General features: G+C 39.4%; 2 protein-coding genes across 2 annotated transcripts; one reads left to right on the top strand and one right to left on the bottom strand.

Annotated features, from left to right (window-relative positions):
* Positions 1-862: 862 nt before the first annotated feature.
* Positions 863-4,807, top strand: LOC103473420 (putative methyltransferase DDB_G0268948). The gene is made up of 6 exons (XM_008423658.2): positions 863-1,565; positions 2,535-2,695; positions 3,214-3,427; positions 3,950-4,053; positions 4,126-4,263; positions 4,690-4,807. The coding sequence occupies exons 1-6, from the start codon at positions 1,458-1,460 to the stop codon at positions 4,784-4,786; spliced, it is 822 nt and encodes a 273-aa protein (XP_008421880.1). The 5' UTR covers positions 863-1,457; the 3' UTR covers positions 4,787-4,807.
* Positions 4,808-4,832: 25 nt separating this feature from the next.
* Positions 4,833-12,266, bottom strand: LOC103473410 (receptor activity-modifying protein 1-like). The gene is made up of 3 exons (XM_008423646.2): positions 11,945-12,266; positions 10,505-10,643; positions 4,833-6,308 (listed from the first exon to the last, which is right to left on the bottom strand). The coding sequence occupies exons 1-3, from the start codon at positions 11,985-11,987 to the stop codon at positions 6,053-6,055; spliced, it is 438 nt and encodes a 145-aa protein (XP_008421868.1). The 5' UTR covers positions 11,988-12,266; the 3' UTR covers positions 4,833-6,052.
* Between the last annotated feature and the right edge of the window lie 238 nt (positions 12,267-12,504).

Raw genomic sequence — 12,504 nt, 5'->3', positions numbered from 1 at the left:
GGTATGTTTTTGATGACTTTCATTGCTGGATGTTGCAGGACGAATGAAGCCTGCTCAATGACTGGGATATGGACTGCATATGGCCGTTTGCTCATTGTGATGTAGAAACAAATGAGCTGAATCTCCTGCTTTGGCTGGGGTGTGGTAGTACCTTCACCTCCTCATGTGACCATAGCAGCATAGATATTGTGCTCATTACATCCAAATGGTTCAAGTACAGAAATCTTGACTATTTGCTCAGTAGAAATCACTGGTCAGCTGCTCCTCCTGTTGCTGCTGGGCCAGAAGGACGTCTCTGGTTTGGGTGAAGTACTTCAGAAGGTCTGGTACGTGAAAGCTGCTCCTTCCTCTGTACTCTACCACTTGGCTAAACCACCATATTGATTTCCATTTATTTTCAGACAGTGAAGCTGTTGCAGCTCAATGGAGACCCTGCTGCTCTGTTTTTCTAGGTCTGTGGGATTATTTTTAGTTTTGTTCGTTCTGTTTTAGTTTCCTTTCATTTGATTGTTTTCTTGGATATTAGTCAGTGTGGCCTCATTTTGTCTTAAATCTCTCAAACTAGAAATAATGTAAATTTTAAATTGTGGAGCCACATCATTAGTGTACAAACCTAGCGCCTCACTGGTGCATTTAAGGGTCAGAGCACCAAATAAATAATGTCATTCCCTTGTGTTGTGAGTATATATTATGTATAGATTGACTTTGGATATGGAGTTTAAATAATCATGAATACAGTATAAACTAATTTAAACTTTTATTTGATTTACAGTAACATTTTAAGAATGCATTTTGTGATGAACAAAACAAAAACAAAGTTAGATAATGTATTTAAAGAGACATGATCCTCTGTGATGCAACAGAACTTTTCTGGTCCTTCATGGCCTCAACATGATCTGGAGAGGTTTGCTTGGAAAAAGGAATTGTGGGTTCCCTCATGGACTTACCTTACATCTGTGATGAGATCTGACAGGTGAAATTCATGTGATTGATTGATAGACTATAATAAAGGATGAAACAAGAAGAACTCTGGACATGGATTTAAGGAGCAGCAGCAGTGAGACTCAAACTGTTGCTTTATGCTAGCCAGTTGATTTTGATTTATTTCTCAGTCCAGAGGGATACGGGCCTCTTCATTTTGTTAGAAAACACTTTCACTTCAAATGCTTTGACCTTTAAAGTGCTAACATACTGTAGGTACAACAATCAGTCCGTTAATCTGTAACTCGCTGGTTGAACACTCGTCACAGCGCTTTTACTGCTGAGTCATTGTTCTCTGGCTGACGTGGAGACGTTCCAACTATCCCTGAAGCTCTGCTTTCTTTCTGGTTTGTTTTGATAACTCCTTTTCTCTTGAGTTCAGGAACTTGACATTCGATTTGTTCTTCAGTCTGGAGAAGCGGGTTTTCTCTTCTCTGTTTTTCTGTCTGCTTTGGTTTTTATTGCTCCTTTAAAAGATGGCTGTGCGGCTCTTTGAAGGGAAAGACCATGCAGCCTTTTACCTGCAGTACAGAGTGGCACCGCATGAAATTATCAGCAAGATAATGAGCTACATGGAGCAGAAGGTAGGCCTATGTTACATTTCATACCACCGCCATAGAGCGTCTAAGAATGGAACTATAAACTCTTTAGTTCACCTTCATGCTCCAATGCTCGTATTTTCTTTGAGATTATTGCACCTAAAACAGAAATAATGAATCGGTGCATGTCTTCTGTTACTTTTGTCTGTGCCTCATGTTGAGGAACATGAACCACTGGTGAATCATGAGCTCCCTCTAGTGATGCATAGGAGTAGTGTGCTACCCAAATCACAGGGCATTCTAGGGAAAACTTTATGCCTCTTTGCAAGGTTATTTTTTGTCAATGAAATGTTTCCAATCATCAGATATGTTTTATCATTAAAAAAGTAACTAGAGTAAATACAAGAAGCACTTTTTAAATGAGTTTTTTCTTAAGTTACAGTAATCGCCCACTATTCTCTGCCAATCAGTGTTTTACTAAAGAGGAATTTTGGCCCACTTTTCCTTGCAGAATTGTTTTAATTTCACATTAGATGGTTGTCGAGAGTGAGCGACCAGTTTTTGGAAATCCAACATCATCTCAAGTCCAGACTTTGACTAGGCCACCACATCTTTCATATTATTAAGTGATTTCAGAGGTGAACTGATGCTCGTACAAAATCACATTCTGTCTTTTAAAAGCACTTCAACTTTCGTCTCACCAATTAGAAGAATATTTAGAATATTTTCACGAGGGATCATGACGATGTTTCTTGGAGGATGGATATGTGTGTCTTTGTGATCTTGTTAAACTGCCTCATGTTGTCAAACATATTCCTTTCAGGTGTTTTCTTGAATCTTAACTGGGTGTGACCAGAAAAATACATCAGAAAATATGGATAATCATATTGTTCTTTTTAATGTTGGATCTGGTTGAGTGCTATAGCTAAGATCATCACTTCAAAGCATTTAGACAGATATTTTATTTGAGGTTTTGCAGTAAAGAATGAGAATCTTTATCTGTATTCTGTTCAGACACCACAGCAGTACAAGCTGGCCGTGGATGTGGGCTGTGGTCCGGGGAAAGGGACAGTCCTTCTGGCTCCTTACTTCACCAGGGTAGTTGGAACGGACATCAGCCAGGCTATGGTAGAAGGAGCGCTGTCCAAAAGCAACCCACCCAACATTTCATACAGGTGAGCAAGAAAAAAACATTCTAATTTATTTAGATGAATTCAAAACATGAAAAATTTCAGAACCAACTTAAGCACCCAGGAGGAACCATCCAACTTTTGGAGTAGAAAAATATCCCTTTTGCTTTCTCATATGTAAACAAACAAACTTAAATGTTGGAGTATAAACAAGATAACTTGGTCATAAATAATCCTCCAAATGAATCAATGACCACTTAAATGGAGCTGTGTACTGTTAAGAACTAAAACAAGCTGGTTTTCTGTAGCTGAATGTAATATTTAGCTAAAGTTTAGCATTACTATGGTCAGCACAGATCAGTATCAATTCTGTTTAGACTATATAGAACAGAACTCCAACATTTAACTTTATCATGTGACAAATTGAATATTCAGCTTCCTTCTGCAATGTTGGCACATAGTATGATTCCTCAGCTTCTGCTAAATGACTAGAACAATGCTCATTAGCGTTCTTTACAAATTTCTGGAAACTTTGTTCCCCTACTCATATTATCTGACCACAGACATTGCCCTGCAGAGGAGATACCCTTTGCATCAGGGGAGGTGGACCTTGTGACGGCCATGACGGCGGCCCACTGGTTCGACCGGCCACGGTTCCTCCAGGAGGCTGACAGGGTGCTCAGACCTGGAGGCTGCCTTGCTCTCCTGAGCTACACCATGGACATGATCCTGGAATATGGAGACATCTCAAAAGTCCTGAATGACATCTGCCGAGAGGTCCAGTCCAGATCTTAGAAGTTAGACATTGTTGCATTTATGAAAGAGGACCAAAGCCCCTTCTCCATTGTCATGTCTCACTCTAAGCCGGGTAACACCTGGTTTGATTCTTGCCAAGTTGAGAAGATCTCCTTTGGCATTGTGTTCCTCGTCATTTTGGGAATGTTGGAACGGGCCGTAACTCCACAGCAGCTGAGGTTGACACTCGGCAATGGAGAACCTCGAAGTTTGTTGTTTGGTAGACACAATTTAAACACAGATATTTTATTTGGTCTTAAATTCAAACAGCCAAAATTGTGAAGATTAACAGTGATGTTACATCTCATCCTCCATCAAGACACTGTCATGGCTGACTCAAGTAAATCTAGATACTCCATTTTGTCTGACAGAAATTAATAACTGGCCCAAATGTAGGCAAAACTTGTTAAAGACATGCCAGTGGAGGAGGAGCTTTAGTGTTCAAACATGTAGAAATGAAAACTTCCAGCTGGTGCTAAGAGATGTGTTGACCTCCGTCACCAGTTCTACGCTGCCCTGCTGCCCTACCGAAGCTCTTATTTAGGACCAAGCTCCAGGAAGATTTACTCTGACATGTTTAACTCCTGCTCTTACCCTGACAAAGAATGGTGAGTCCTTACCCACATGCTTGTTGTTGACCTACTGTATTTATAGACTGAACACCCTGAATGTCTCTGTAGGACTGAGTGCCATCCAGTGAGAAGGGCCCTTCCAGTGAATGGATTCATAGGCATGGTGGAGACGTTCTCCAGCTACCAGCAGCTGAAAAAGAAGGACCCTTCTGAAGCCGATAATCTCTCCAACAGAATCCTGACCAAGTGAGATATCACCGCTAACACCTTTCACCTCCCTTCTCATACTCTACGCCTTGGCTTCATCCATCATTATCAAAAACTGCTGAGACTGTGAATACTGTCACAGTCCTGGCCTTTAATCAGAAAATCCAAGCATTGCTTGACTAAGCTCAACTGTTGAAGGTTTCCGCTGCTTCGATAACACAACCGTCATTAATTCCCCCTGCCAATGACGGGGAGGTTGGGGGCGAGGGTGCAAACAGCTAAGCAAGCACAATGTATGTAGAAGTGCTGAGTCATAACTTACATGCATGGGGAAAGAAAAAAACTTAAGGTTGTGTTTAATTACTGACAACATATTAACATTTAAGTAAAGTTCTGGTTTCTGTCTCTGTTTTAATTCACCCATTGAGTTTGAAATTAAGATTTAAGCCTTTTTTTTTTTTTCAGGTTACTGACCGCCATGAATGTGTCCTGTCCTGACACTGAAGTGATGGTGATCGTGAACTATTTCGGCATGCTGGCGCGTAAACCTTCATCTGAATGAAACTTTGAACATTTTGATTGAGCCCAGATAGATAAAAAGCCATGGCTTTTGCTCCACACTTTTAATGGGTATTTAGTTACAGAAGAAATAACCAAACTCGCATTTGGACATAAAAAGAAAGAAAAGCAGCTAATCTTTAACAAGACCAGCATAAATCAACTTAATCTCATATTTCACTGGTGACTGGAAGTTTTTTTATTATTGTGTTCCTTTTCAGTTTATTTTGTTGCACATGAACAAACTGGTTTTCATATACACATTCATGTCACATTCACTCATGGAAGTTTGAGCCTTTCTGCTTGCTGTCAGTTTCCTTGTTCTTATGATTATTAAACAGTAACAGAGAAACACTTTTCTCCTGTTAATCTTTTATTGGCGAATGCTACACACTCAGATGCTGGACCAAAAACGATGTATATTTTACCGTTGCCAAGGCACATGTCTCCTCGAGGCAGTCTTAAGTTGTTTTTCTGTATATATACAAAGTTATTTCTTTGTATCTTTCTGCATATTATACTACTTTGTTGTGTTTTTATTGATATATTGATAGATCTATGCATAAACATTAATTCAGACTTTGTTTTTAGATCAGAATTGACATCTAATATCAGTTCACCATTTTCACTTGTGAAAGAGTGATGTTGAAGTCACTCTTACTCTCATCAGCCAACTGATGTCTATAAATGAGGAGCAGATGTGCCTTAAATCACCTTTGTGTGATCCATGGTGATGAGTAGCACTCATCACCATAATTAAGGTTTTTTTGTGGATTTTCAAGAACTTTTGGCTGTGACAAAAAGTCAAATTTGCTCGCAGATCTTCGCATAAATATTTGGACACTTTTCAAAAATCTGCACAAGAAGAATCTTTCGTCACTTTAAAAACAGCCACAGATCAGTGGCTGATCCCAACATTTGCCTATGACTGTAAATCGCAAAAACATACAAAAGAGCTTTGAGAATAATATAAATATAAGCCCACACGTTTTCTTCAAAGCTTAACTCGTTGTGCTTTTGTGTTTAACATTTTCAAGAGTCCTGATCCTCATTTCCTCAGTTGTCGATACAGACGTAGTTTAAACTCAAGACTTGAATACGCTTTTGTAAAGGCGACATTATCTTGTCTTCACTACAGTTTACCATTTCCTAAGATATCTTCTAAGATATACATCTGCTTCTCAAAGTACATGAAGTTCACTGACTGTGGCTCATGATGCTATGAGTCCATCTCCAAGTCCTGAGACCAACTCAAGCTCTTTCACCACCTCTACAGCATCCCTTCAGTGCGTTTGCTCCTCCACACCACTACTGTGGTCATGAGCAGGGTGATCAGCATTGACACTCCGATGAAGGGTGTGAGGATGCTGATTGATGGCTCATCGAGGAGCCGGCCGGTCAGCGCGCAGTGGTGGAAGTACGTATTATGAATCTTCATGAAGAAGTTGTCCACCAGCTGGTTGGGCCAGAAGCAGTCCATCCTCGAGGCCACCTGGCAGGTGCAGTTAGTCAGTCCCTCATAGATCCTGCAAAAACCATGACAGACGCACACCAGTGAATATTTGCTTAAAGACTTTAGATGAAACACTTAAATTAACCCAACTTTCAAACGTCCGAAGGATGTTCAAGTCTCTCAATTTAAAATCTAAAATGATAATGCGTCTGAATTTTACATTTGCAGTCTTTGGACTGAAATATTCTCTCCTGATGTCTTTGAACTTCCTCTCAGTGTGAAAGAGCAGCAGAGGATTCCTGATGATAGTGGGAAAAAAAGAGCTGAAGAGTTTCTAGAATTACCAGTGAGCTTAAGAGAGCTATATATAACTGCTTGGTTGGTGGAGGGCAAAAGAAATGGAGATGCATTCCAACTGAGGAGTGCTCATTGGAGCACTGAAACATTCCAGAGAGAGATTCTTCTCTGGGTGAAGCGTGACTGCGTCTGAGGACGATTGAGGGGGGTAGAAATGAGGAAAAGCAAACTCTCAATCTGTGACAGAAACAAACAAATGATTTAATTGCATAATCACAACTCTGGATGAGTAAGCAAAGGACTTATCAAGAACAAGATTAAGTAGCAGGGAAGGATTAAGGATTCCTCTAGTGGAAGTTATTTTAAAAGCTTTCATGACCTTGTTTAACATGCCCATGGTAAAAGTTAGGTTGATACTCTGATGAGTCAAACCTGCATCGGATTGTGGTCATTGACTTTGGCATACAGATACGGCCAAATGCTTACCCACTGTCATCCCTGGACATTTTCTCAGACGTCCCAGGCCCACACTAGAAATATCCAGCAGGTTGGAGTGTTTTTAGCCTATCTTGACTACAACAGGACTTCTTTGTCATAACAAAACCTAAAGGTTGACCAGGGGATTTTCAATCTTCTCCAGCTCCACCACAACACCATCAATATCAAAAGATGGAGTCAGATAAGCAGAAGGTTGAGCCAAACATCATCAATCTCACCATAATGAAACACTCAACTCTAGGAATGTGGTGATGTTGAGTATCTATGAACTCGGCTGAACCATCTCAGTACAAAGAACCCGTGTTGGTTGGAATCCCACCTATGTATGCATAGCCCTTTGGATTTGGTTGTTTTTCCTCTATTTTTCCTGTTATTTTAAAATCAGAGGTCTACTAAAGATGGCTACTTGAGTTTTATTCACACCAGGAAAGTCCATTGGTCAGTTTGTTTGGTCCGGACCAAAAGCCGATTTTATTTATTTATTTTTGTTTGGTGTGGTTTGCGTTCAAATTGGGCTTTTTTGCAAGTGGACTATAATAAACAAAGCTAGATGGGTGACAATCATTCAGCAGAAATTACAAGTTTCCCAGTATCTCCACTTCGGCTTGAGAATCATCCAAATTATATTTAGTACACTGTATAATTAAGAAGTGGCAAACAGGTGTTAATTTAGTCATTACAAAGAAAACCCCCACTTTTGATTCATTTAGAAAATCAACATGAAAAATATTTTAATCACTTTCTATTGGTTTTTATAATAGCATAAATGCATATTTCAAGTAGGGTAAATGTTATATTTGATCAATATTAAAAATATGAAAAAGTAGCATTTACCTTTAGATGGATAGTGTGGCACTCAGGTTTCAGTAGTTTATTCGTATTATTAATCTCTCTGAGATAATTCTCAGCTGATTTTTATACATCGGATTTTTCAAGTCTCATCTAATTTAGCTAATACTTATTTCCGCCAGTAGATGGCAGTAGTGTTACCTGTGAGCGTGACTCGCTGACGCTCCTCGGTATTTTATGGCAGCGGCAGTGAAGCCCTGTCGCACCCCACCCTCATTCCGCCCTTGTGTCCTTCAAATGCGCACAGGAATTGATATTTATTATTTTTTTATTTCTTCTGCAGAAAGTCATCACTGGAAAATCTCGTATATAATTATGAAATTAACTTATTGTTTTTTTTTTTTTTTGTGGGAGTGGAATAGAAACCTATTTGATTCTTATTTGCTTTAAAGATTTCATGATTTAAAAAAAAAAATGTTTTCCTCTCATACTTTAAAATAATTTGTAGTTTTTTTTGTAGTTGTACTTTTTAGCAGCACAAATGCCTAAACACTGACCAGTCCAGCCATTTTTGAAATCTAATTTACAACACTAGGGGCGTTCTGACCCAATTCTCACATTTTTTGCTGCTTCTAACCTGCGCGCTCGATCCCTTGTGTGCACTTTGATTGAATCCACACTTCACAGTGGGGCGTAGGCTGCGCACTGAGCATTGGGACAGGGCCTAAGTTTAAAGTTTAGGAGCTCAGTCAGAAATGTGCCTGTATACTGCTGACTTTCTAAAGCTCTCCTTTGCATTACAGGTGAGATTAAACACACAAACTGTGTATGATAAGTTTAGTAATGTTTGATGGTGCCATGTCTTATTTTGTAAATCTTTAACAAAGTGACTTTACCTCCTCTGTTAGCCTTGCAAGCTAAGTTGCTTCTTTTCCCTGAATCCTTTGTATGACAGGGATGTCATTCTGCTTTTAATTGTTATAGTGCATTGTTGTCTTTCCTCTCTGAAATTGTGCTTTAAAGCAGCATTTTTGTTTAGAAACACAGTATATTTTCTCATTTCTGCCTTTATTCCATTCATTTTCTTGCACCCTTGTGTTTCAGCCAATTAGGTTTTATCTTGCTTAAATAAAAATAAATATATAATAAATAATATATGTAATATATAATAAATAAATATATATAATAAAATAACACACATCAAATATGTGTGAAAAAAACCCTACCTGATATGTCACATTATAAAATATTTTATGTTCAGTCTGATTAACACACACAGCTCTTCGTTCTAACATCAGCTTGTTAGTTTGTTTTTTCTTTTCTTTCATTCAGAGACATGAAGGGAAGATATTAGTTTAACCAGATATAGCCACTGGCTAAATCATATTTGTATTCCCTAAATCCTTTCATTTTGCTCTCTTCAGTGCTGCCATCGCACATTCTGTCCAGCAGTTTTATTACACCAGTGCAAACCTTGAACATGCCTGTACTTTTTTCTCTTTTTTTTGCAGCACAGAGAGCACCAGCAACCAATTATTTTGTGCTGGACCAGGCGAGGACAGGGAGCCAGGAGGGAAATCACATAGTTCTGACAGAAACTTCTTCAGAGCCTTTTTATCCTCCTGCCTGACTCATCCTCTGGCAACCGCTGGTGCTTGGAGAAGAAGGCCACTGTTTCACTTTCAAACACACACTCCGCCAATGTGATGTCAGACTGATTTGGGAAAAACGGCTCTGACTGAGCAACCGGTTGACTTTGAGCAAAAGATATTGTGTGAGAGAAAAAGGGAAAACTCAAAGCAGCAGATGGAAACCAAGAAGGGAAGGGCAGAAAAAGCGTTGTAGAGATATAACCATGAAACTAACAGCTAGTTAGACTATCAAATATAGGAGAAAGTACTCTTGGTCCAGATCTCTATGTTCTTCTGGGCAACTGACTAACCTATTCACTATTTAAACTCTATTTATTTATATTTGCCATAGAAACGGCTCCTTTTCCACTACTTCTTTGTCTCTTCACTGTCTCTCTCTCTCTCTCTCTCTTTCTCTCTCGTTAAAAATTATTTCTCTCATGTGTATCCTTTTTATGTTGATTTACCATAGAAAGTGCTCCAGGCTCTAGGATTAGTTTTTAGCAAACAAAGCCTTTAAATGATGGACCTAAAGCTATGAAGACTATTTGTGTTTACTATAGAAAGTATTCTTTGTTCTGTTTTTCTTTGTTTTGTTGTTCTTGAGCTACTGATTCAGCTTTTCTGTCACTAATTTCAAACACTCTCTATTCCTCTCATAGAAAGTACTACCAGCTGAGTTCTTCTATATTTATCTTTGTGTTTTTCCTGGACGGAAACATTGCCAACATTGACTTTTACAGTTTTTAACTTTTTGTTCTTTCCACACAGAAAGTTCTCCTGAGCCAATATGTTTGTGTTTAATGTTTTTTTTTCATTAGAACTTTTCTTGCCATTAAACTATTTAAATAGATAGTTGTTTGTGTTTTTTTGCTAAGCTTCGTCTCATTGCATAGTCAACAGAATTTGACTGTATTTAACAAAAGTGTATATTAATTCGACAGTTTGGGCCTTGAAATGAGTTTTTCATGAATTGAAAGTTGACACATTTTCCATTTGAAGTGAGCATTTAGGACATTTTCCAGTGTTTTCTGGTGTTTTTGATTTCACTCACTCCATTGTTTCCGGCCAGCTGCACCACATTCCCGAGTCCAGTCTGCCCATCTCCTCTTTGAAGTGGTTGAAGCAGAAGTCGTTGATCATCTTCTGGTAGAGCCGGTCGTCACATCCACACTGTGAAGGACTGACGTGAGCTGCAGAGAGGATCCAGTCATAAAGGTGCTTTTTTTTCAGTTACATGATTAGCAGAAAATAACTATTATTGTGAATATGAAAGAAATGACACAAAGCGCCGCAGTGGTTATCTGTTCCGCTTCATTTTTCCCCTCATAATTAGGAATATGTTTGTGCAACAAAACAAGGTCACATCCTGGCTCCGCGTTTCCCTTCAGGACCGTTTCTTCCCTATTAGTCTGCTACTTTCACGAAGAAAAGATTTTTAATTTGCAATCAAAGTCCCAATCCCATTTGTTTACCTCGGAGATGCGTGCAAACAGCCTCTTAATGTGGAGGCAGGCGGCGGCCGTCCCGTTGGACCTGAGGCTGAATGGAAAGACGTGTGGAGGGAGCAGAGGGACGGCTTGTTGTTCTGATCGGGAAAGGCGGCGGATCTCAGGCTGCGGCGGCCTGATAAGGCCCAACTGTTTGGGCCTGGTGTTTGTTCTGACTCGGTGAGCTCTCTGAGGGAGCCGCAGCCTCACAGGGACAACCAGTGTGTTGAGTTTTCAAAAGGACGGCAGCTGAGAATCAGCAGCTACAAGTCATTTCCTCGTTCTTCTGTAATTTTGTGTGGGAAAAAAATTCCCTGAATCAAAACTAATAACTTCTCTCAACTGTTTAATCACCAGGTGGTGCTTCCTATGTACCATTAAGCTTTAGCGGCAAAATATTCCAGCTATCAATATAAATACACAAGTGGCTTGCCATACATAAGCAACAAGAATCAAATATTCAGTTTTTTAATTAATAAATGCTTATGTATTGATGTCTAATGTTGAATTTCTCAGTAAAACCCCAAACAGACGTCCTGTTTTTCTCATAAAACTGTTATATAGTTTTCAGTGAGGTCTGCCCTGTTTGAACCTCTAAAGCTCAATCATTTGGGAAGATGTTTGGCGTAAACAAACAAATAACTAACAAATTCACATGATATTAAACATGGAGTGGGAGTGTCATGGTGCGGGCAGGAAACTGCGACAAAACAATAACCCCAAATACATCATTTAAGTCACCAAAACTTTCTCAGAATGTCCTGAAAAATATGGAATATCTGATTGTTGCATTTTCTACTCATAGTTCCATTTCCAAACTGTCGCAGCCTTTCATCTTACTTTGTTCTTCATCATGAAGTCCAACTTTTCTCCTCTAATGTCTGCTTTCCAAAAGTCTTCCAGTTCCACCTATGTGGAGTTGTTTTTCTGCGTCTCCCAGTGTCCTATGTCCATTAACTCAGCCGGCCATAGTAATAAGAGAAGAAGCTTCTTTAGAGACTCACCTGTCGTCGTCAGCAGCAGCAGCAGCAGCAGTGGAAGAGCCATGCTTGGAAACAAACTTCACCTCCTCACTGGCTGCAGGTCAGAAACACGGACCTCATTCTGGACTATCCTCTCCAGCCAGAGCTGCTGGTTCTGGTGGAGCAGACCCCCTGTTCCAGTGAGACTCCTGCCCACTCCCCACCGCCCCGATCACAGGGTGTCATCTGAGCCCCGAGTCCCACACAGCGGACAGAACAAAGTCAGGGTCCAAAATTAGAGCGGGGGCATTGTGAATGCTGGAGATCGTCAGGGCAGAGACCAACCAGATCACCGCGGCAACATGCAGCCAGAGGAAAATATGAAAATACAGCAGAGTTCAGTCAATTTAAGCAAATCTAAATAAAATACATGTCACCAAAAAGAACAAAGATAACAATTTTAATAAAATAAAAAATGATCAAATAAACTAAAAGTTATGTTTGATCAAATACAAAAAAATATAGAAATGTTGACATTGACAACATTTAAGTTAAGCAAACAATAAATAATAAAGTATGCAAAACTAAAATAGATTCACTAC

This window comes from Poecilia reticulata, linkage group LG2 (assembly GCF_000633615.1).
Source record: "Poecilia reticulata strain Guanapo linkage group LG2, Guppy_female_1.0+MT, whole genome shotgun sequence".
NCBI lineage: Eukaryota > Metazoa > Chordata > Actinopteri > Cyprinodontiformes > Poeciliidae > Poecilia > Poecilia reticulata.
This window is presented reverse-complemented; position numbering and strand designations above follow the sequence as displayed.